Raw genomic sequence first — 25,314 nt, 5'->3', positions numbered from 1 at the left:
ACGTGCTTTAAGATATTTGTATCGTTTTCTACCAGAAGAAAGTGACAAACTTGGCTGCCACGCTGGTGTTATTCAAGTTACACTTAGCCTAACACATGACAATAGTTAGGTAGTTGATTGGAGGATATCGATTTTTCGCGTTGCGGACCCTAATATTGATCAAGTAAAGCCTAAATATGAAGGGGGGGGCTTCAGCCCCCAAAGCCCCCCCCCCCCCCCCTGGATCCGCCCCTGGCACTGCTCCCCCGCCCTTCCCCCCCTCCTATACTCCCTGTGATAATTGTATATAGCAAATGTTTGTATATAGATGATAGCTAGCTACCACAGATATTCATCTATAATGACATTATGTATGTCGCCAGAGTTATTATGAACTCTTGATGTCGCCCAATCACCGAACAATCAAAATATTCTATGTAGAGTAGTCATGTAGTAGGTGTTGAGGACCCGAAGTACAGTATTATTACAAAGAAATCAAACTAATCTATACAGCAAAAATTTATACTTAAGCTACAGCTACACTAACTACTTATACAGTTTACTTCATCACCTAACCAAAGTTCAAGTCATCCTTTGAACTAAGAGCATAATGTCTACATCAGAAGTCCCCACCAGGTGAGAATACCAAAATGCCAGAGATCTCAATTGCACTTGGAGTGAGACCTGAGACTAACAATCAGTGAGATTTTCTTAGCTACTTATGAGTAAGGTCCCCCTCTCAGTGGAAAATAATTAGGTTTTCAGATTCCAGTAAAAATTGCAAAATTTGCCACTTTCTTATGCTATTTTCACATTTTTAGCCATTTATTGGCTTGTTGAGAGGTCTTAAGTGGAAATAATTAAATTACATGGGGGCTAAATTTTCCAGGAATTGCAAAGTGTGAGACAGAAAGCTATGCGTGAGACAACAACCAATGCATGTCTCATGCGTAGCTCATGGTTTCTGCAAAACACGAGCAGCCGAGAAAGGCTGCATTAGTTGAATGTATAGAGAATGTGCATGATTTTGCACACACTGACACAACTCCTGAGTAGATACAATTCTACTTCAGCTGGTCCTCAAGATCAGCATGCTTCAGGATCTTTTAATGGTATTTTGTATAGTTAAACAAATAGTTGGACTGGTCTTTGTGTTGTATTGCATCTTTGTCTTCGTGATGTATGTATGTGTGCGTGTCTGTGTAGAGTTAGTGTTGGAATGATGGAGAAGGCGTTTTTCGAATATGTTGAATATTGAGTGTTTTTAAAGTTGATGAAATCTCCAAATTACAGTAAAGGCCAGTGAGGGAAGAGTCTCCATCTAAGCAGGAGATTTGGATTAAGAATGGAAAGGCTGGTGGAGAATCTGTATCCTACCAGAAATGACGAAGGCAATTTGTAGTGATAGTGAGATTATGGGGACGTTCGTAACTTTAATTAGTCAGGTGTGGAGTTCCTGCTGACTGGCGCAATGCTGTACAGATACCTGTTCCTAAGAAAGGTGCATTTAAAGCAGTGTGACAATTGGAGAGGAATAGCTTTATTGGTTGTTGTGGGTAAAGTGGTTGCATGAGTTCTTCAGGAAAGATTACAAGGATTATCAGAAGATGAGCTTCCTGAGTCTTAGTGTGGGTCCAGGAAAGGCAGGGGATGTATGGACATGATTTTCACTATCCGTCAACTTGTAGAAAGTCTTGGGAACATACCACCAAATGTTATTTTACATTTATAGATCTCAAGAAAGCTTATGACTCGGTACCACGAGAAACTTTGTGGATGATATTGCAAAAACTAGGCGTGCTGGATAGAACTGTTAGATTAGTACGGTCATGTCACCAAGGAATGACTGCCAGAGTATAAGGATAGATGGATCATTGTCAGAGAAGATTGAAGTGAACAATGATTTAAGGCAAGGTTGTTGTATGTCTCCTGTGCTGTTTAACTTGTTTTCCTGTGCTGTATTGCAAAGATGGAAACAGAAATTAGAGGGTACTGAGGGTGTTGGGGGTAATTTTGTATTAAAAGTATGATCAGAAACTTTATCGAAGATACACCAAGAATGCAAGCATATGTTTACTGAGTGAATGTTTGTTGCTGATGATGGGGCTTTGCTGGCTTCATCAAGGTCAGGAATGGAGCAATCAGCTAGAGAATATCAGAGTACCAGCAGTGACTTTGGGTTAACAGTTAGTGCTGCTAAAACTAAGCACATGGTCTCAGGAAGAACAGTTGAGGAGAGTGACAGTGAACTGATGTCAGTGGATGGTGGTGATTTGTGTTGTGTAGAAGACTTCCCTTACCTGGATCCTTGATAGCTGCATCTGGACAGATGGATGTTGATGTAGAGAGACGTATCGCAAAGGCTTCTCAAACTTTTGGGGCACTGAAGAAGACTGTTTTTAGAGACAAGAACTTTACTTTGAACACTAAGAGAAAAGTATACCAGGCTTGTGTGTTGTCTGCTTTGTTGTATGATGCTGAATGCTGGATTCCCTTGAAGAAGGACATAAGGAAACTGAATACTTTCCACCACAGGTGTTTAAGAGCAATTCTAGGGATTACAAATAGACAGCAATGGAATGAGAGAATTACATCAGCTGCAGTTAGAAGGAAATGGGGGGCTGAAGAATTAATTGATGACAAGATCAAGAGGAGATGGCTTGATCATATTGCACGTATGCCTGATCACAGAATCCCCAAGCAAATATTTTTAGAGGTCCAAAGAGAAAATGGAAGGATGTAATAAGACAAGGCTTGAAGGACTTGATGAGGATAAACGGTACAATGAAGCTGTGACATCTAAAGAAGGCTGGAGAGCATGATATAGAAAGAATAGCTGATGGAACCTCTAGTGGAAAGGCTTATTGAGTCCCACATGTTATAATCAACGTACGTGATGTAATTATCTTGGCGGCGCCCGACGTATTCATATCGATACTTTTCGTCATACATATTATCAAGAGTCCATATGATACTATGGACTCTTGTTATCAGTATATTACTATGCCGAAAAGCTCAGACCCGGTTAACCTGGACCCGTACGATCATCGTAATACGGCAGCGCCCGCCCCCAGTTTCAACCGGCTGTTCCACTAATTTTCTGCCACAGTTCGTTATTTCGATCACGTGCTAAACACAACTTGTACCATAGATCCTTTATATACACCCCAAGGATTACTATGTAAAGCCAGGCGCCTACGTGACTCAATAAGTCGTGTAGAATTTACGGAGATCACACACCTATAACACACCCACATAGTTGCGCAGATTACTATAAATACGATGCGCGTGTTAGTATCTACACAACTACACAAATGTACAAGGGACAACGGCTGAACAATGGATAAAGTGGTTTTTGATGACGGGGAAACGCTCCCTTTATTTATCAAACCAAAGAACGGGCAAGATTCAGCAGAATTTCTTATCAACTGGATAGGAGAAAACAAGGAACTGATGAGGAAGAAGATACTTGAATATGGTATGGGTAATTGCGCGGTACCACGAATAACATATAGTGTGGTCATAGGCGCGGTGATGTTCAGAGGTTTTAAGATCAATGAGGGTGTGGAGTTCGAACGGGCAGTAACGCAAGTTGATCCCGAGCTATGTGATGCATATCGCGGCACATCTCCTAGGAAACAAGTCCCGGGAACGGAGGTACATCTATATAGTTATACCAAGAGTTCATAATATATATACTAAGGAGAGTATCCTACTCTCATATACCCCTGTAGAAAGGCGTATCGTGAAGTTATGACGTAACAACAAGATGTTGTGGTTTGTGACGTACAGGAAGCCGTAAAAGTGTAAGAATCGTTAGCACCGTTTCACACTTGCGACGCTCAGGATAGCCGTATTCGCGAATGGCCTAGTAAGAAACGCCTACGAAGAGGTCTTAATCCATGAAGGAACGATTGTAGTTGGGTGAGAAACGCTTAGAGCTGGAGTTAATTTGGTTGCTAGCGACGTTGGTAGGCACGCATTCAATCGATACCGTGTTCAACTAATGACATCATTAATTATACAAAGAAAACCGGGCGAACTCAGAAGTGTTACGTCATAACTTCACGATACGCCTTTCTACAGGGGTATATGAGAGTAGGATACTCTCCTTAGTATATATATATTATTATGAACTCTTGGTTATACGTGTGTATAAACTGTGTCATTTTCTTTGTAGTATGTGTTTACAGCTTCAGAGATGCCACCATTCTATCCCATACCTCAACATTTGGAGATGTCTTTCCTTGCTGCTCCCCCAAGGAACCTCTACTTTTGCTGCCTTGTGGAACCTGTCGGTCCAGGTGGTGAGACTGCCTTGTGTGACTTCAAGAAAGTTTATGATGAAATAGACCCTGCTGTGAGGCAGAAATTTGAAGACAAAGGGGTACAAAATATTAGATGTGCATTATAAATATTAGATGTGCATTATAAATGTGACTCAGTGATATCAATCATGTTTTAGGTGATGGTTGTTCGGAATTACAAAAAGAATTGGTCAGTTTTTAATGACCCAACTCAGTTGAAAGGATGGCCTGAGGTATTTAATACGGAGAAGAAAGAGGATGTTGAGAACGAGTGCAGAGATACTCTCATAGATTTTAGTTGGAAGAAAAATGATGGATTGAAGCTTGTCAACAAACGTGATGCATTTGAAAATCATCCTGACACAGGTGATCGAATTTGGTTCAATCACTTACAGGTAAGAACAATACAAATATGAGCAGATGTGTAGTAATACCCAACAGTTGACTATGCTCTACTTTAGTGGGCAGGAGAAAAGTTTCTAAGTTAAAATGTGTGGTAGTATCAGCTAGCTAACATGCTTTACTATGTGGGTAGGTGATTAGGTTCTTATAGTACAAATCATTGTTCTTAACACCAAGTAAAGTGGTCACCTAAAGTAATAACATTAGTGGGTAAAGTGATAGGCAAGTTCATAATATTACATCATGTACTTTGTTGCTGTAAAGTTTGGCTGTAATTTACACCAGATGAACACCTCAAATATCTATTAGCCAGTGAAACATCTGCTAGGCCTATTGGTGCATAGCAACTGGTTTACAGTTTCACAGTAGAATAGAACAACCATACTATCAGCCAAACAGTTATAGTTATTGATATCATTTAACAGGTCTTCCATTGGTATATGATTCCTGATGAGTTCTATCGTATCTACAAGAGGGTGGGCCAGCTGAGATACCTGATTATGTCGTGGATAATGTGGTTCATTAAGTTGTTCTTCCTGAACGTTATCGGTCCAATGAATTGTGGCCTTCACACATGTTACGGGGATGGTACAGAAATATCCAATGCAGAAAACAAACACATACGAGACGTCACCTGGAAGAATATGGTTTTCAATCGTTGGAAAAAAGGAGATATAGTTATGATAGACAACTATAGAATATCACATGGTAGACAGGTTAGTGTTATGTATTATGCATACCTAACGTGAGTTGTTCCTTTTCTATAGCCCTACACAGGCAGAAGATCCATTGTTGTGGCATGGTCAAAACCATATTTAAGGCCCAGCCTGCGTGAAAAAAGTGAATGAAGAGACCAAGACACATCAGCTTAAAAATTCACTCACATTCAACAATGCTCACCTGTAATATATAGTTCAGCAAATTATTATCCATTATAATGAATCAGTTCACATTAAGACTGGTCATGTAAAGGATGATGCAACACTGAAATTCTACAACACATTATCACTTCAATGCCTTCACATTGAATGAGTGTTGCATCACCCTACACAGGCAAAACCCTTTTACATGCTACACAGCTGCAAAATTGGCACCAACACCTGTATCAAGAGTTCATATTAGAGGGTAATCTGCATTGATACTACCAATGACTAACAGAAGCCACATACTCCACCTTGACTAGATAGAACCCATTCAAATGTTTCCTGGAATTTACACAATACACACCATATTACGTGAAGTTAGAGCATGGAACATGACTCTTTCACTGCAGGAAAAGTGTGATGGTTCAACTTTACTATTTCTTCTAAATTAGTACTCCTTCCTATGGTTATACCCAAATAGACACTTCTGTTATGGTGAAAACAATGATTACATAAAATAAGGTGGCATAAAGATCATTTATAAACATGTCCATCATTTCTTCTTCGATGTGGCACATGCTGACGTCTCTTAGAATCACTTCTACGATGTTCTGGTCTAGAGTCATATCTATTTCGGCTCCTACCCTGTTCTCTCTTCTGATGCTTTTCCCGTTTGTGATGTCTCTCATGTCGATGACTTCTGTGCTTCTTGTGCTTATGATTGTCATATTTGTTCTGGTATTTTCTTGGTACTTTATTGTCCTCAACTGGAGTACCTGTACCCGACTCCTCTGGTGCTGAGCTGCCACTAAGCTTGATGGGACTATTGATAGGCTTGTATGCTGCATCACTATGTCTGGAATGTTCATCAGAAGTAGACTGTGATGGGTTCGAACCAGGTGAACGACTACGTTTTCTCTTTAAACGAGGCTCCAAACTATTCGAACGACGACGCTTCTTTGCCCTCTTAGGAGATGTATGGTTGTTGAGCTTATCACTGTTTCTATCAGACAACTTCTTACTACAAGATAGAGACAGACACATCAATATACACAATGGAGAACTGGCAACATACTTTACAACAATAGCTGGTGACTTCAGTTCACTGCCACTTTGTGAAGACTTCTTTTCATCAGAAACTACAATCAAAGGAGAATCCTTGTTAGGAGAACCTTGTAAGAAAAGAGAAGTCATAAAATTTGCAACAAGCAACAATCACTCACCATTCCTAGAAGTCAGGACACTATTTAACTGTACTTCCTTAATTTCAACTTGTTTCTTCTTCTACAAAAGAAAATTTAAATAAATAGTCAAAAAAAGGCAGAATGGATAACTCACAGATAATTCTTCCTTAATTTTACTAACTTCCTTCTCCAGTTCTTCTAAGGAACGCTGTAACAATACCAACTAATGGAAGTCAACTGAGTAAGTCACATATATTGCTTACACTAGGGTAAGTATAAAGTTGAAGAATCTCTAAGGCAATGGTTTCAATGTCTCGCTTTGAAACTTCAAACATTAGCCACCAAGAGGGATTGGATGGTAGGGGAATCTGGACACACACACACACAAGACATAATAAAGACAGCAAAACTTTTAGTGAACAGGATTAATACCTTAAATTCTCTGGCTGCAAGGAATATACAGGCACACGCGATTTTGTCTGGTGAAAACCGCACAAAAACATTAGTGCGAAGACTGTCATTCATGTAATTCCTGAGTACAGCAAAACGATATACATCTAACAACAAAACTTACAATATTGCCAACAAATATTTCATTTGTATATACAATATAGGTTCACAATTGTCCAAAAACAATTTGGCAAGGTATTCAAATATTTTAAATATGGTAGCAAGACCCCCTCCACAAAAAATCACTCATAAAACCACCACTTTTATTCACAGTGACTTAGCAGTATCAGTTAGCTACAGTCAAGCTTACTGAGCAACTCAAAACTTTTCAAACGAGTTTATTTACCAATATTCTACTAAGTAATGCCTTCAACTAAGCATAACTCGACTAAGGCTAACACTACAAGCCTTGGATTCCTTCATTGCATGCTGTTGTTTCTACCTCCATTGTTTTTGTTTCAGAACTTGATTTCATAATCCCTGCTCAAATTTAAGGATAATACATGTAGGTCAGGATAACACTGTATAACAGTCAAATTGATTGAAGAAGTAATGCCACAGCTTCAAGTCTTCACTTGCCGAGTTACACCACGGGTTTGATGTGCCTTCGAAATAACTACTATACTTGACAACGAAGGATGCACCTCCAGATTTGTACTGTATGATAGTACAATCTGTTAGCTAGTGCTTAGATACAGATAAGTCTAGTTAGCTTCACACATGCGCACACACACTTTCATGGTATCGTAAGTTGTGAAAACATTGTGAGTAATACTTGCTACAGTAATAGAAGCAGCTTCTTTACACCACCGGTCACTACACCTACATATAATTACACAAGCTAGCACAAATACAGATGTCTTACTCTCACTAGTATACTAGATGTCTTACTCACTAGTATACTAGAGAAAATTGACACAGAAAGCTGTCCTCATAATTAAGGATACCGTACTAAAACCACAAGTTATCCTTGTCACCAAAATATTGTGCAAAGGACATGAATCCCTACACTACTCTACTTACTTTTGTGAATGTCTTTACTATTACACACTAAACAATAATGATTTTCTTCTTACAGCAAAGCTGCGTGGCCATATTACTACTACATAAACTTAGAAAATTTTACATAACATTTCTTTTGATGTCTGAGGCTACTAAACCCAATAGAAACCTGTGGTGGGGTTACTAAATAGTTAGTAACCTGTGGTCTCGCCAGTGGTTGTCTACTACATATATCAAGCGAAATCAGCAAAGCCAAAAACAAAATGTCCTTACTATTAGCTTACATTCTGGAAGACAGGCATCATTAGCATTCAACGAGGCGTTCAATACCAATGTCTGGCATGGTGTGGCACTGACACAACAGGATAAATCTTGATGTTAGCACTTACAATTTGTTTCTTAATAGCTTACTTTCTGGACAAGACAAGTGTCTTTCTATAGTATGTACGCGTTGAGCTGGATTCTCAAAAACTTTTAATAACTCATGGATTCAAAATCTTTTCGTTCAAATGTCTCATTATGTGTAACACAATATTTATGGCCAATAAAAAAAAGTTACTGTACATTTAATATGGGGAAACCATAAAAGTGTGGTGTCCATTACAGCCCTTTCCCGAACTTGTAATGGAGCTGAACCATGTGTGTCTGTTGTTGACACCTTCACTGTCACCACTAATCATCTAGTTGGCTGAAGTTAACTCTCTTGAGAAAAAATTCACTTTTAAACTTTTAGCTGTTTTTCGTTTTGCAGGATCCAGCTCAACTTGTACATACTATAGCCTGGCATAGTAACTATTTGATACTGGCACTATAGCCACATAACGGTTATGAATGTCACGCTTTGCAGTGAAATTGACAAGATCTACTCGACAGTTTGCCACTTTCTCTCACTTTTTCTTAGCCTAGGAAATGGTAATTAAGTTTGTGGGCAGCATTGCCTATATCACCCTGAGGTCTCTAAATAGCATAGAAACCCTGTCAGCCCATTCTAACTAATTGTGATCCCATGATCCAACAAATGAATTCTTGTGGTGCTTCTTTTCATATGGTTTCCTATCATGTGTACTGTGTTCTGGTGGTTCGAACAGCTTTCATAAGGCTTCAACAGTGTTGTCTAAGCTATCACATTAACAGTGAGGCTTAAATATAATCATTATTGTAGTTGACCACCAGTTCTCTTCATGTGCAAATGAATAAAATTATGTTACTTAAGCACATCACTGCTGTAACAGATCTCACATGCTACCAGGCACATGATCCTTGAATGCAATGACTTCAACATTGACCAGTACTTTAACCATCAGTAGCTGCATTCATGGGGTAGCTACCATTATATGGAATCCCCCAGTTGGAGAGATGGTAAATTGTGAGAGGAGACACCCCTTCGTGGTAGCGCTTCAAAACTTCGTTCAAAACTGGACTGCAACATGTTCTTGGAAAAGCGCTGGCTTAAAGTTATGAGTTAAATCCATCTCGTAGTTTTAACACAACTCAAATATGAGACAATTCTGCAACCATGAAAATTCTGTGTTACAAATAAAAAGAACAATTAGGAATTTTAAGTGGCCACCTGGAAGTAGAGTTTTTGAAGTCTTTGAAAAGCAAAGCCTATCATGAACCACAATAGTGGGTTCATAATAGGGATCGCCCATATTCTTTTTGCAAAAACTCTAATAGAACAAACCAACTTGGAAAGCATCCTCCAACTCAAAACAACCCTCTAGTGGTTATGTGCAATGAGTATTGGTCCACTAGTAAGTATCAAGCAAAAAGGAAACAGTATGCGTATTTGGGACAAAACTGAAATTTGCCATTTTGTTCATCTTCATATTTTTGTTCTTGTTTTGTTTCACTCATGTACAGCAAGTTATTCATGTTTTCGAGCTAAAAACTATATAGCCATGCTTACTGAGTCCTTCCTCATGTACATGACCTACTAATAAGCCCGTATTCCACAGATCGCGAACCACCCTACACTTCGCTAAATTCTCTTCGCCATTACGCTATTGGCAGCAGTTCTGTATACTGAAGAAGCTGTATTAACAATAAAGTTACAGAATTCCGTTGTGTGAGCTCCTTTGGACTTTGTTAGTCAAGTACTCAAGGCTGTAGCAACACTTCTTACACTTAGCAGATCACCCATAGCGTCTCTGCAAGGTGAGTATACTACTTCCTGTAAGTGCACCATCACAATTTCCTACGAGCGACCATACAAGCACTCTCTCACGTAGATGTAACAAAGTGATAGTGCTGATACCAGAAATTATTCATTATGGTTTCTATAAACCATTTCCTTTCCACTCAAAGCCTGAAGTTGGGTGGAGTCAGTTAGTCTTGTTCATTAAAATTTGCGAGTGTCATAATCATCTGACCACATTGCATAAACAAAATGGCTTCATGCTGTTGATAACCTGTGATTGATATTGCAGCTACACAGTATTTGACTTTGTTGTGCGTATCCAAGATTAGCTACTCTACAGTCTACAAAATAGCTGTATATGGTGTGTGTAGTAATTTATTTGTGGATGCCACATATTGTTTGTGGGAAGCCATATGCATTCATACATGTCCACAGCATAGATTTCATCATGGTATGTAACACCTCAGATCAAAGGAAATTCCAGAGGATACATTTGCCATGTATTCTTTACAGGGAGACATCTAAATGTACACCAGGAAAGTGGTTGCAATTTCAGGCATCCACATAAAACGAATCCAGTTGTTACACTCGTATTGGCATCAAGGCTATCAGCCTGAAATGGAAGTGTTACCTATTAGCTGTAACATGGGAACTCGTGATTTGCCTATATGTATGCCCTCGGGCATACATATCAGACAAATCACTTGTGCCCATATTACAACTATAAAATATACCCACGTAATGGATACAATACTAACATGAACAACAAACTCAACTCTTTTCTGACATATCATTATAGTACTGTACACCATTGAGCTAATCATAATAATATATTCAATACAATATTGTGGTCCATGCACCTCTGGAGAAACTGTATGTGATTTTTACTGTGTACGGCCTTGGCTGAAACAATAAATGCACAACCACTGACTGTTTTTAACTTATAATTATATGCTTGTCAAAGTCCATGCATGTCTTGTGACAGGTAGCTAGCCCAGTATCATACCATCTGGTATGCAATCATGAGCTCAGCTGCACTGCTTGAGGATGCTAATGTGATGACAATGACTATGAGTCCTGAGACTATATGTCTGTCAGAGTTCCGTGTCTTGTGACAGGTAACTAGCTCAGTATCATACCATCTGGTGTGTATTCGTGAACACTTTATGAGGATGCTAATGTGACGACAATGACTAAGAGACTAGAGTCCTGACACATGTAAGTTAGACAACAACTATTCAATATTAGGAATGTGTGTAATGTATAGTCTCGTTCACAGTCAGGTAAATACTCTAATAATACAGTCAAGTGTGTCTGGTAACAACAAAACTTATACTGAACTTGACAACCACTAGCAGCTTTTTGCTTCTTTCAAAATACTTCAAGTCTGCTACCATTGTGTCTACTTGGCATAGAGGTAATTGAAGTTCAATGTACCCTGCATGTACTGTTGAAGAATGAATTTGTAGTAGAGCTTGCCTATACTACGCAAGATTTCTGTTAGTAAAAGGCGCTTTATGTTGATAGCTTGCTTGTTTTTTAGGCCCTGCAAATTTCATGGTGAAGCCATATGGAAACTGTTCCCAGGCGCTTTATGTTGATAGCTTGCTTGTTTTTAGGCCCTGCAAATTTCATGGTGAAGCCATATGGAAACTGTTCCCAGCCACTTCACAATTTGAAAATTGTAATTAGAAACTCTTTATAGTGGACCATGTGGCTGACTCATCTGAAAATGCTAATAAACATGCTGCAGACCATCAGAGCAAGCATTGCCTTGTGGGCCATTCTACTTTAGCTACAGATGGGCTTATTAGAAATAAAAAGCTCTTGGTTCCAGAAGGTAGTGTTGGCTGCAACAACAGGCTAAACAATAGTGAGGTACAGTATAAGTTTCATCCCTGTAACAACTTGTTCTGTAGAGGCTAATGAACACTTGACTGCTGCCTGAGGAGAATTAAGGTTCAGGTTGAAAATGCACAGGAATCCAAGGGCAGATCTGCTATCTGTGCTCCTATTAAATACAAAGACTGAGCTACCATTGGAAGATGTACCACTGAGAATGGTCCCTCGATGCAGTTATAATACTCAAAGCCATTGCTCGAGCTGTCATGATTATCGCTTGAGCTTGTGACACTATCAATGGAATTCTTGAAATGAAGCGTGCATGCGTAATTAGCGTGAGTCCCTGGGAACAAGAGGAACCTTCAAATTTAAGAGACACTTATCTGCCAAATGCTCCCCCCATCAAATTGACAGTAGCAGATAGCCTTTACAAAGTATCACTGTATACTAGATATAAAGAAATTTCAAATGGAGAATATAAATAGCTGAAGTCATAAAACAAGAAGGTATTGCTAGGGTGGTAATGTAAACCACAAATCCCTAGTTGACTCTCTGTCAAGATGTACTAATTACACTAGTGTAATAAAAAATTATGATTATGAAAAAAATTAAAAAAATTATGATTCGCTGAACAAAAACCAGCACATCCATTTTCTTGCTTCTTTACCTATAGTAACAAAGGAGTGGACAGCCAAAGTTTCAGCCATTTGTGATGAATAGTTGTGTTATAGTGCTACTAGATAGTTGGAACAGGAATAAATTCAATTAACAATACGCCAAATAAATTACAGACACATATTAATTGATCATCAACTCCTGACTGAAATAAGCTACAAAGATGGGGTTTGGCTCAGTCTACTCACCACACCAAGTGATCAAAGTATAGCTTCCCTGTACATCTCCATGTGGATAATAAAGAATGGATCTTTGTATTTTCATAAAGATTTTCGTACTCCCCATGAAAAGGCAAATCTGATGGTGTATAGGTTTTATTGATTTGAGGTTTATTTCACTGCATACCAAATGCGATTAAAACTTGCATAAATTTTTTATGTAGCATGTGTATAATTTTTAAATTGCAAAATAGAATTTTGCAAAAATGACCAGTTATTGTTCAGAAGGTCACAATCACCGTATTTCTATAATTATAAACCGTTAAAAATATTTCGTTGAATGTAGCATCCGACGAAAATTAATTACGCGAAAAAATTTTACGAACGTAATATTCGAGAATTTGAATGAATTCGGTAAACTACTTTCTGGCCACCTGGATCGAGGCTTGGCCATTGACGTGTCAAGCATATGTCTTTGCTGCAGTCTTTTAAAAACAAAGTTCTCCCTGATCCTAGGAGAGAGGGGTTCGTCTCGCTTCGTCTATTTCGCTGCACATTGGTAATGATGCCATTCCGTGATAGGCAGCTACTACAGGACACATTAAATAAAGTATATATGTACAAATGTGCAAGTTGCATGGAATGAACTTCTACCACTCCAGTCCATTGCTTGATTTGTGACGGACAACTTCTAAATCTGGGGCGCAGCCTCCATGGAACGGAGATGCCACACTTCAGTTTCGCTGCTTGTCATTCTGGTTCTCAAAAAAATGGCCATATAGAATTAATAAAGTTACGTAATTCATTGTTAAAAATTTTTCGTCGCTTAAGGACACCGGCGAAAATTTTTTAACACGAAAATTTATCTCGTGAAAATTTCTCGCAGCTTATATTTATAGAAATACGGTATTACTTTTAAAATGGTAGGGTTTCAGTGATAAAACATTGAAACACTATGAGGGAAAATTCTTACTTGGCATTATATCCCTAAAAGGTGTGTTTTCACCATCTTTTCAATGCAAAAGTAGGGATTTTCCCTCATAGCTAACATCAACCTTCACTACCTGAAATTCTACTTTATTTAAAAAAAAATTTTTTTTAGTTTAATATATTTTGTTAGGGCATAGCTATGAATGAAATACACGTGTGGCTGTGACTGCTGTATTAGAGTATCTCAATTGATCTCACTACAATACTACTTCACTCTTGGTACTACATAGTAAATTAAGCTAGGGGGCATGGCACAATACCCTATTTTCTATGGGGCTAGATCGTTGAGGAGCATGGTGATGTTACAAATGTGGTAGCATGTTCTAATTGTTAAAGGGGATGCAGCCATTGCATGTTGTTTACCTAGCGCACCCAATACTCTACAGTCCATTAAGCATTATCATATAGTTTTGTGGCATCTCTTTAAGGATAGTGTCGATGAATTTATGTAAAAAGAATGGCAAAGCACAAAAGGCAGATATTCATCGGAACTACTGAAGGCAGCTCTATTAGAGTTTTTGAATAGCCCACCCACGTACACTAAAGATATGTTCATGGCCAGCTTTTATACTAGTCTTCTACTGTGTAAAGAAAGTTACTTTTCTTTTCAGACTGAAACTCCACTTCTGTTTTGCATTTGATAACAAATGTGCATTATTAGACTTGGAACCAGTACAAACTTATAAACATCTGAAGGACTTGTTCCTTCAACATAAATATGAATTAAAAGGTTGCACACTGCTCAGTATCACTTAGATACCTTACTGAAGAATATCATTGCAGCAATATGAACCTAAGCCTTTTGACTGTCGTGCTAGCAATACTATCCCATATTACAATATATTGCTGACTGCTCTATTAGAGCATTTTATAGCCAAGTGACGGCTGTATCTGAGTATCCTATAATATAAGTATAAGAAAAAATTAGGAATTAAGTTTGATTAAGGATCATAGAAAAAAGGGAGGTCTCCTATACCTGCAGATATACTAATGAACATTTCAGTGAATTAGGTATTAAATGCTCACTAACTAGTATATCTGCAGATGTAGGCGACCTCCCTTGTTTCCCTACCTTTTATTTTCTATGATCCCTAATTGAACTTAAAATTCCCTTGTACTTGTTTGTTTACTTTTCTGAAACATTGTTGTGACTAGTGAACCCTAGCATACCACACCAAAGAAAGAATAGAACCAGAGTTACTGTTTTTGTCTGAATGTGTGCCCCTGCAATCAATTACTGACTCGAAAGTGAAGTGCCACTCTGCTTCGCTTTCAGCTATGTTCAGCCCATTACACAGCACTACAAGCAATGAACAGTAGTAGGATAAGTACCTCTGCAATTAATCCAGTCACCATGAAAAATACGGACAATTCGTACGCCTTAACTATCAATTACTGACTTGAAAGTGAAGTGACTATTGCATTTTGCAGGAGCCCATAAGCGTCGGCAAAGGAGGACAAGATGAGTCCATGATGTATGCATTTTACATACTGCGGTATGCCAAAAGGCACAACTCAGGACGAAGCAACGTCAAACAGTGAAGAAATCAAGCCCATAACCTTAGCCATTATCGAGTTATGCTTGTCTGAAGGCATCAGACAAGCAGTTAGTAGAAAATTCCAATGAATAAAACCTGTCAAAAAAGTTGTAGCTAACCTACTGGAAACATTTAGGGTTGTACTGAAGGCACTTTTGGGTTTGGTTATACCTAACCAATACCATTGTGAAGCTGGTTTTTTTGCGTGATATTATTGGCCAGACAAACCCAAACCCCTAATATAAAGTATGGTAACAGTACTACCGTGCTGTATGATACTGTGTATGGTTGACTGCTCTAAAGTATAACTTCTGTGTATACAAAGCTGGGAAAAAGGAAGGATATAGCTCAAAGCAAAGCGAAACAGCTAGCCAGTAATTGTCATGCAGTTGAGTACTAATTTCACTAACTGACCAAATTTATACAGCATTTTTTCCCTGAAAACAACTACACACATGTCATATCTTACCAAACACACTGTACTAATTCCACATTCTCTTCCATTTCAAGTACTTGAAGAAATGTGATGATTAGCTATAGCAAATGAAAACAAATGGAACAACATTAAGTTGTAGACATAACCTTACCTTGTGAGGGTGCTGTACATGAACACACAGGCCCAGTGTCTTCAGCAAGTATTTCTCACACTGGATTATCTCTGACTTCACCTTAAAATAAGTGTTCCCTAAATACTCCATGGGCTGAATGGGTCTAATTAAGGATGAAAGGAGAAAATGCTACATAAAACTATTTGTTGACTTCTTTTGACGGTGTATGCATGCATGTGTGGTGTGTGTAGCTGTAGATGCTTCCACAACAAATGGTATTCTAGTCCTCTTGATTGGTAAAGAGTTGATCTGGTATGAAATCTCATTCACTGACTTGTCCAATCATCCAGAAATGCTTCAATCAATAAACAGCACACACCTTGTTATCACTTAATAGTCACAAAGTCTTCTTGTGATAGTCTATTACACAATTTTCTGTTCAACACAACGTCACTCTTCAATGTCAATTTCAAACTGGTTCATAATTTATCCAATCAATTCAGTCAGTCAGTCTTTGTTAAAATAAAACAGAACAAGTTTTCATCCATAAAACACACACAAAAGAGTCTACAAGTTACATCAATAAAAACCTCCAAGATTTGTACAGTAACACTACCAGACTTAAACATACCAGTACCAAAACAACATACAGATGTCCTTGTAATACACACACAGAGGTGAATAATCAGTAGCATATTGTTGTATGTACACAGCACACATAACCAGAGCTTGCCTGCTGCTGACACTTGAGTACTAATAGACGATAAGACGCTACTTACCAATCAGTTATGCCACGGCTTGGTGATAGCGTGGCTATGATAGGCAATGAAAAACAGTTTGTACCAAAGTGAAATTCATGTGAAAGCAAATACAGTTACACACACCACACACAATGTGACAGATACATACACACTCAACAGGATAGCTATTCTAATTAATACCCACCAATTCCAAGCAGCAAACACAAGTATGACAATTTTACCAATGGCAAAGAGTATCTATATCTAACACACTGAGTTATTCACACAAACAATCTGAAGGTTTGCTCACAATTACTTCTACTTTAATGGGATCGATTTTTATTAAACATCTTGAAAATTTAGTGTCCCTAAATAGAACTTGCCATTTGTATAAAGCTTATTAAATATACAAAAGCAGAATTAAGTAGAACAAAATTATCACCTTCATTGTAAGACATGCAGGCATCACTACTTTATGCAGTTAGTTTGGTTGGTACATCGGAAGTCAGGGAGTAAAGCCAATTTAAAATTCTATTTTCCAAATTGAGATATTACGGTGATAATACTTGGATTTCATAGCACAACCCATCATCATACAGTACTTAACATACAGCTTAACATGTACATTTAACAAGTACAACAAATACTAAGGAGTTTACCTTCCCATCCATTTCTGCCGTAAATGATGAAAAACATTAATTACATCACGCAATCTTCGAGGTGCTTCCTCGACTTTTGCAGCCACAAAGATGCAGGCTGCTGCCATATACTGAAAGAGTTACCAACAAACATAATACAAGTATACATACTAATAACACACTCAATTATTCCTGAAAGGGAAAAAAACCATGTCATTATTTACAAGCACGCAAGGACACCACAAAATCATCACTACCACCATTCCGTTAATTCAAGGCACAGCTTTTACTTTAACAAGTAATTAGGAATGTGAAGTTCAAGTAGGGATCATAGAAAAAAAGTAAGGATACAAGGGAGGTTGCCTACACATGTAGGGATTAAATGTTCACCAGTATATCTGCAGTTGTAGGCGACCTCCCTTGTTTCCCTACTTATTTCTGTGATCCCTAATCAAACTTAAAATTCCTATTTTTCCCTTATACTTGCTTGTTTATTTTGTAACATTTTATGACTGGTGAACCTGTGCATACCACATCAAAACAAAGGATGATGATGTTTTCATCTGAACGCACACCCCAGCTATCAATTACTGACTCAAAGGCGAAGTGGCTATTACGCATCGCTTTCAACTATGTTCAGCCCATTACACAGCAGTGCAAGCAAAGAACAGTAGAGGCGCCTCTCCAGTTACCATGAAAAATATGGAAGATTCATGCACACCAACCATCAATTATTGACTCAAAAGTGAAGGGGCCATTACACTTCGCTTTCAGCTATGTTCAGACTGTTTCACAGTGTTACAAACAAAGACCAGTAGGAGAAGCACCTCTGCAATCAATCCAGTCACCACAGAAAATACAGACAATCCTCATTCACAAATGTTGGAAAGCCAATGCACTACCACGGATCGACACCATGGGCTGTCAACACAAAGATATGGGACTCAAACGACAAAGGTAAGTCCATGATGCTTGCTGTATGCACTGGGGTATGCCAAAAAGGCACTTGTGGACAACACTGATCAACAGTCTCTTTCACCAGTAAAGGTTTGGTTAATTGTAGACACTCTATAGCAAACATACTATACATGAGCTCTTGCTTTGAAATCTTGATTGCTATTTTCAATCTTGAGTTTCTTGTATGCATGCATTAGTTCAAACCTGTGTATTTGCAAGTGCTAAATACTAAATGGTGTCTGATTATGCATGATGAATAATATGTATGTTATTTGTATATCACGTCTCAAGTTGTAAGGCATCTTCATGCTAGTTTCCATATAACCACAAACTGTTTGCATCATTGCCTGCAATTATTACACGGGAGCATATACAGTAACATGTATACAATTTTTTTTTTGGAATTTTTAACTAGAGTAGGGACCACAGCACATCGATATAAAGTACTGATACAAGTTGGAGTAGTGCATGATATTAAATCACAGTAAAACAATAAGTGTTATATCCCAACTGTGTTCAAGATACCATAATGGAAATGCACAGTAGGGACATAACACTTCTTATTGTTTTACTGTGATTCAATATCATGCACTACTCCAGCTTGTTTCAATACTTTTTATCGGTGAGCTATGGTCTTTACTCTAGTTGAAAATTCCAAAATTTTCTGTGTACTCGTTTGTTAACTTTTTTGTAATATATTATAACTGGTGAGCCCACGCATACCGTAAAAGAAATGGGCGCACCCCAGTTACATCACATTATCGTCTGAAAAGTGAAGTATCCATTATGCTTCATTGTCGGCTATGTTCAACACGTTACACTGTAGTACGAATCAAGAACTGTTCGAAAAGCACCTCTGCAATTAAAGCAGCCACTATGAAAATACGGACAATTTCTGTTACGAAAGGAAGCCACCACATCCTACTACCAAATCGACACTTTTCCCTGTCAGCGAAGATGAATGGGACACAAAGGAGGACACCACGAAGAATGCATTGTGCATACTGCAGTATGCCAAAAAGTACCTCTTGGGCAGAAGCAACATCAAACAGTGAAAAAGTGAAGCCCGTAGCCTTAGCTGTCATCGAGTTATGCTAGTCTGAAGGCATCATCAGTCAGTCACTAGAAAAAAATCCCGTTAAATATATATATATATATTTTTTTAAGTTCCGCAGCAACTTGTTGAAAGCATTTTGGGTTGATCTCAAGGCTTGTTTGGACTTAGTTTTGCTTAACCAATACTGCCTCATCGTCGTCTGGGAAAAGTAAGGCTAGTTTTTTGAGTGATGTTTCTTCATGGGCCACGCCTACACCTTAGTACTATTGTACTGTATGATGTGGAAACACAACTTTCAGGTATTGCAACAACAGTTCTGGAGTTGTCCAGCCTATCCGGTATTGCAGGTAGAAGAATTTGCAAATGTAAACACGCAAGCAAATGCTAGCAATGTTAACATGAAAAAAGCAAAGAGTGATGCCTATGCATACATCATGCTTCGTCCTAACACTAAAATGCCTATGACAAGGGCTGGCTTTAGAACATTTAGTGTACACATTTGAGAATTACTGGATGAAGACAGTGCTTGAGTAATGTGACTTTACGAACTGTACATAGTTATTGTAGCTAATCGTTCACAAAATTTTGTAGCTGAGAAGTAATCTACAAAACTTTTCCATTTAATAATGTTACGTGTATGGCAAAGATCAGTAAAGACACACATCAATAAATTACATTCAGCAACTTGCCAACAATATAGGCAATCGTGCTCTCATTCTGATGTATGCCCCCACCCCCCAACATGTATACCATACACATGGGGTAAAACACACCAGACCTACCTGTACTGAGTAATTTACAAACGATTTCGAGTAATAGAACCTCTGGAACAACACCTGAGCAGTGGCCATGGCGACCTACAGGAAGACCACACTGATGAGGACAAAGTACAACAAAATGGCGCCATAGTTTACCTGAGGTAATCTTAGTAGTAGACCAGCACACTGGATATACTCACAGCCTACCACCCTAAGGTCCCTCTCTAATTCTTCACTAATGCCATGTTTTCTTGACGGTGTGTTTTCCAGCTTCTCTTCCGGGATAACACGATTTTCAAGTGCGATTTCAATCCTACTATATTCCTGCGGAGGTTCCATTGATTGACTATAAATAAGTGCTTCTTAGAATTTCTAGAGTCTTGATGAAATAAACAACAAACAAGCTAAACGAAACTAAACAACAAAACAACTCAAGAGAACATCACATCCACCATTTTAAACGTGATCTAACCGTTTTGCGGTCATGGACGCATGCGTGTGCTTGACATGGAGAATCATTAGAAGGTGTGGTGGTTACGATCACGTGCGATCTGCTTTGTTGAATCAACAATGTGATAACGTTTTCGCCTGTTGAAAAGACACACAAAGGAACTCGGATATTCCATAGACTCAAGACTGCCTCGTGTTGTTAATTCTTCAGATCTGGACCAATTCAGATAGTAGAGACTCCCGGACTGACCAGGAAAGCAGAACTGCAAAGGTACAAGATTGTAGTGAGTGTGTGCTAACGTATTTATTTCTGTTGGCATGTTCGAAGTGATCTTGCGTATATTTATGTGTGACAGGTTCTGCAGACACTATCTGACTTAAGACTAAGAGTTGAGAAACATGTCTTCACTAAATGGTCGTACATTGAATGGGGATTCCGTGGGTTTTGAGCGCAGCGACTCATCGGAGTATCAGCCCACTTACGCGGAGGCTTTCCCGCCGCTCCAGTCTCCGACACAGCTGTTTGATTTGGGTGAATCTGTTTGGAATGCTGTTAAACCAGTCCCACAATCAAAAATTACACAGGTGCAGTCTTCATGATGTAATGAACCAACATTTAACACTCCTTGTTGTTAATGGGGTGGTTTTGAACTACAGGGGCTTCGTGCGTTGTTTACACCAATTCTCTCATTCTAGGTGTTCAATGTACCCGTAGAAGAGCGCAAGTATCGACAGATGGACGAATCATCCTTCGGAGAGACACGACAACTGCAGATAGCCAAGGAAGTGATGCAGAAAACTGGCTGTACCATTGAAATGAGCTTGGCAAAGGACCAGAGTCTGTCTATTATGGTGACCGGACCACCACGGTCTGTTATCCAAGCACGCCGATTAATCCTAACTCAGCTGCAAACACAGGTAGTGATTCTTCCATTGTTGTCTCTAATAAGTTGGTGCACATCAGCATTAGTGTTTTTGTCTCTTCTTTATTGCATGCTGAGGGTTTTGTTATGTTTGTTACCTTGTTTTTGGTCTTGAGAACACAACATGTCTACAGCTGTGGTTAAGAAATTATTTTTACACAGAAACTTAATTGAGCTATAATGATACAAAATTTTGGCAGGAGAAAATTTGGCAAAATGACTTTATTTTGCCAAAATATATTCTTGTCCAGTTTTTAACCATCTAAATAGTGACACAAGTATTCGCCAAAATGTTATCTGCCAAATTCTATCTCAAGTTAAATCGCCAAAATTTATCTCGCCAAAATTTTGTTTCAGGCGGTACAATGTATTGTGTAGTGGTTGCATGCGCATGCACATTTTGATTGTGGTGGTTCTACCCCTGTTGTGGATATCCTCAACTACCTTCAGTGAGCCATGCTGTTACAATTGTGGTACATATCTACCATTTGTAAGTTGTGGTGGGCAAGAATAAACAGGCCTTGTTTTGTGGCTTTGGTTTGGTTATTTATTGTTGTATAGAGTCAACCAGATTAAGTCTTCAACAAAACACTTGGTTAATGGGCATTTTATATTGTTTTTGTTTACAGAGAAAGCAGTTTTTTTGCATTTGTTGGGATAATCAATGAATAAACTTTTAGCATCTGTTTTGTGTCTGTTTTTTGGAAGTTGCCAGCCATCTGTTTTGTCATTCTTCTCCACAACAAATTAATCATTGGTGGGTATTGTGGAAAGGAAGATAATGCTGTTGGCTAGTTTGAATTGTATTCATGTAGACTTAACTTCTGTTGTTATGGCTATAATAACTACTGTTTCTTATATGTGGTTAATGAGACAACTTGTGAAAACTAGTTTTTTTTTTAGGCACAGGTTGAAATACGGGTACCCAAAGAGCACCATAAATTTATCCTTGGCAAGAGTGGCAACAAGCTGAAGGCAATCGAATTGTCGACAGCAACCAAGATCACGACTCCACGCTCTGAAGAGAACTCTGAATTGATCAAGATTACAGGCACCAAGGAAGGGATTGATAAAGCAAAGCACGAGATTCAACTCATCTCTGATGAACAAGTAAGAAACTGTGTGTATGTCATAATCTGTGTACTTGTGGGAAGCATGGAAAAAAATCCTACAGAGTGAGTCTGTTTGTCTACATGCCTATAATGGAAGTAGTGTATATCCAGTGATTATTTGTTTGTTTAATGGAAAACGTACTATAGTTAAACCTGTGCCTTGCTGTGCCATACTGGCAGAATTGTGATAGAAAATTTTTTTACATCCATTTTTTTGGTTTAAAAAATGTCTTATGTTAGATATTTTGTATGTTGTGCAAACATGCATGTTGATGCAGTAGTACAGATATGAGTTGATCTACCTTTCTTTCAGTTGTTGTGTTAGTTTCAGATGTTAACTTATCATGTTGTAGTTTTGTATAGCATTACGAAAAGCTAATTTATATAAACCATTTAGTATGAAGTGGGTTGAAATTTTTTTCTTTTGGTGGAGTTATTGTCACCTTTGCCCTTTGTTTCATGGAAAGTGAGTGAGAGTATAGGTGTTTATTATCCTGTCAAAGATCCAGTTTTTGCATGGCATAGCCTCTACTATATAAGCACGTGAACTTAACTATTGTTGACATAATTTTTGGACTTGTAAGCTAACTGATAGACTAAATGTATAGCATACATTTGTAAAGTGTGTAATTATGTTGAGAAAAATTATTATTGCCCTGTTGAGAAAATGATAGGAGAGTATTTGGATAAGATAGGGTACCATTATATAAACTCGCAAGTAGCATAATCATTCATAAGGCTCATACAGTAGGCAGTTGAGTCCAACACATGATTGTTATGTTATTGTGTTTGGTGTTGCCATGGACACTTATTGTGGGTGACTGTTACATGTGCATACATAATTATAAGAACTAATATCTTTATTAGTACATCCCCATTGTTTATTTAGGAAGTAATCATAAAATTTCACTAAACCCTTTTATTAGATACCTGTGGTTAATGTTTAAATGGTCATTGGTTAGGACATTCACCTTGTAATAGTATTTTGAGGCTAGGAAGTTTTTCCTTGTTGGGAATTTTTAGAAGTTTTATAAAATTTGATTTTGTAAGTTTTCATTTCACTGTAGGGGGACGGTTCAGCTCATAGGTTTGAATCACAATTGAAATTCCGTCAAAATCATTTGACCATAGACCATTAGTTGATGTAGTACAGTCATGCTCAATTTTAAGGATACTTTAATGGAAAAGTGTTCAGCTTGATTTAGAATGACTTGAAAGGTTTCCTATCCCATTTTACTACAAGTATACCACATAAGTGTGTCACCAAAATTATAGGGTGTATTCTTTTGATGCTTGTTGGCTTCATTGGCTGATGCATGGAGGAGTTAAAGATCATCTTGACAGGGAGCCATATACTATCAAAGACTCACGAGTTGTACCAGTTGACTTCTGTAGAATAGGATGAAACATGTCTCAACCATAGCAGAACTTTTAGTTTGGGCTGTATGTATGTTTAGACAGATTTTTCCTTTAGTACTTGTCAAAAGTAGTGAATTGCATTTAGGAAGATTGCTTTGGGTACGTACACACACATACAGCCCATGCCATACACACATACCTATAGTGGATGTATTGGCTTGGCTTTTAGCGTTGTCTCTACTTTATTTAACCCCTCCCCCTCTCATCGTGTCTCTGTCAGTGTAAATAAGTATTTGGTGTGTGTGTGCTTGCACATACTATGAAGGACCTTATTGCTTACGTTATAATTACCTGGACCTTCTCACTGGAAGCTGACGACAGTCATGTTCACCGTGAGGGGATATACTGGACATAATGTAACTGATTTGCGTACTGTAAGGGATGAGGTGGAAAATTTACATCACAAGATCTTCTAATACCGACCTCATTAAGTTTAGTGTTCATGCAGCAGATAGTGAACTTTTTGAAAAGCCCAGTAACTTAGTTTACTGTTTACATAATACGATAGTGGCATAGTGCTTAATATTTACCTACTAGTTTGAGAACAGTACACCTGCTGGAGGAGAAGCTATATTAATCCCACCCTCTTGCTTGTGTGCTTTTGTGGTGGGTGTTCCATTCATCCATCCACTAAATGCTGATGTTATCAACAGGGATTTTATTTGGGCGAACTGAAAGTGCTTATATTTCATATGAGTGGTACCACTCAGCAATCACCAATCACCCATGAGCTCAATAGAACACTCAGTTAATAGAGGGTATAACCAAGTATTAATGCTGTCCTTGAAGAATTTGTACCTGTTAATAAATGGATAAACAAAGTGCAATGATCAACCACACAAATGTGTTGTCTCAATTTATAGTTTATGGGACTGCTAAAATTTTACCTTCTGCACTAGTTAAGATTCCCATTTAGTTTCTAATTAAGTTTCAGACAGAAATGGAAGTTGAAGTGCAGAGGTGTCCTCCACTGCATGGATATAGGCCCACACAAAGTTTGCATTCTGTTGGATGTCTTCTTTAATATCCCTGTTGTAATAGTGGATATAAGGATAAACCAGGTATACAGGCTTTGTTTTATAAATTTTTAGCTGGAAAATTTTCAAGTGGAAGTTACCTATTACCTTTGTAGTCGTCTATCATCTGTGTCAAAGAAAGTCTGGTAAAACTTTACTATATTAT

General features: G+C 38.2%; 5 protein-coding genes across 5 annotated transcripts in view; 3 read left to right on the top strand and 2 right to left on the bottom strand.

The window, feature by feature from the left end:
• LOC136242483 (intermembrane lipid transfer protein VPS13D-like) overlaps positions 1–25,314 on the bottom strand; it is a 120,354-nt gene that overhangs the window by 33,269 nt on the left and 61,771 nt on the right. The window lies entirely within an intron of this gene.
• Positions 2,064–2,722, top strand: LOC136243455 (uncharacterized). Its single transcript, XM_066034960.1, has 2 exons — positions 2,064–2,244; positions 2,295–2,722. Exons 1-2 carry the CDS (start codon positions 2,064–2,066, stop codon positions 2,720–2,722), a joined length of 609 nt encoding a protein of 202 aa, XP_065891032.1.
• Positions 3,269–5,644, top strand: LOC136242546 (dapdiamide synthesis protein DdaC-like). Its single transcript, XM_066033993.1, has 6 exons — positions 3,269–3,457; positions 3,506–3,636; positions 4,160–4,366; positions 4,445–4,681; positions 5,114–5,404; positions 5,456–5,644. The coding sequence occupies exons 1-6, from the start codon at positions 3,319–3,321 to the stop codon at positions 5,534–5,536; spliced, it is 1,086 nt and encodes a 361-aa protein (XP_065890065.1). The 5' UTR covers positions 3,269–3,318; the 3' UTR covers positions 5,537–5,644.
• LOC136242535 (cyclin-L1-like) lies at positions 6,014–20,718 on the bottom strand. Its single transcript, XM_066033979.1, has 11 exons — positions 20,385–20,718; positions 20,253–20,327; positions 17,478–17,587; positions 16,118–16,241; positions 16,000–16,064; positions 7,168–7,267; positions 6,999–7,103; positions 6,890–6,943; positions 6,775–6,835; positions 6,627–6,723; positions 6,014–6,572 (listed from the first exon to the last, which is right to left on the bottom strand). Exons 1-11 carry the CDS (start codon positions 20,565–20,567, stop codon positions 6,086–6,088), a joined length of 1,461 nt encoding a protein of 486 aa, XP_065890051.1. The 5' UTR covers positions 20,568–20,718; the 3' UTR covers positions 6,014–6,085.
• The window catches only part of LOC136242494 (vigilin-like), a 32,242-nt gene continuing 27,697 nt past the window's right edge, over positions 20,770–25,314 (top strand). Inside the window, exons 1-4 of the mRNA XM_066033925.1 lie at positions 20,770–20,949; positions 21,035–21,263; positions 21,375–21,596; positions 22,505–22,711. Of these exons, the coding sequence (XP_065889997.1) occupies positions 21,078–21,263; positions 21,375–21,596; positions 22,505–22,711 (615 nt within the window). The 5' untranslated portion in view covers positions 20,770–20,949; positions 21,035–21,077. The remainder of the gene's footprint in view (positions 20,950–21,034; positions 21,264–21,374; positions 21,597–22,504; positions 22,712–25,314) is intronic.

Source organism: Dysidea avara, chromosome 13 (genome assembly GCF_963678975.1).
Source record: "Dysidea avara chromosome 13, odDysAvar1.4, whole genome shotgun sequence".
NCBI classification, from domain to species: domain Eukaryota; kingdom Metazoa; phylum Porifera; class Demospongiae; order Dictyoceratida; family Dysideidae; genus Dysidea; species Dysidea avara.
The sequence above is the reverse complement of the archived record's forward strand: the minus strand, read 5'-3'. Positions and strand labels throughout refer to the sequence as shown.

Coding starts and splice junctions, on each gene's coding strand:
- LOC136243455 (XM_066034960.1), top strand. CDS start 2,064: ATGTTTGTTGCTGATGATGGGGCTTTGCTGGCTTCATCAAGGTCAGGA. Junction 2,245..2,294: donor TGAACTGATGTCAGTGGATG/GTGGTGATTTGT, acceptor GATCCTTGATAG/CTGCATCTGGACAGATGGAT.
- LOC136242546 (XM_066033993.1), top strand. CDS start 3,319: ATGGATAAAGTGGTTTTTGATGACGGGGAAACGCTCCCTTTATTTATC. Junction 3,458..3,505: donor GAAGAAGATACTTGAATATG/GTATGGGTAATT, acceptor GTGTGGTCATAG/GCGCGGTGATGTTCAGAGGT. Junction 4,367..4,444: donor AGAAATTTGAAGACAAAGGG/GTACAAAATATT, acceptor ATCATGTTTTAG/GTGATGGTTGTTCGGAATTA.
- LOC136242535 (XM_066033979.1), bottom strand. CDS start 20,567: ATGGAACCTCCGCAGGAATATAGTAGGATTGAAATCGCACTTGAAAAT. Junction 20,328..20,384: donor TACTACTAAGATTACCTCAG/GTAAACTATGGC, acceptor GTCTTCCTGTAG/GTCGCCATGGCCACTGCTCA. Junction 6,573..6,626: donor TCACCAGCTATTGTTGTAAA/GTATGTTGCCAG, acceptor TCTATCTTGTAG/TAAGAAGTTGTCTGATAGAA.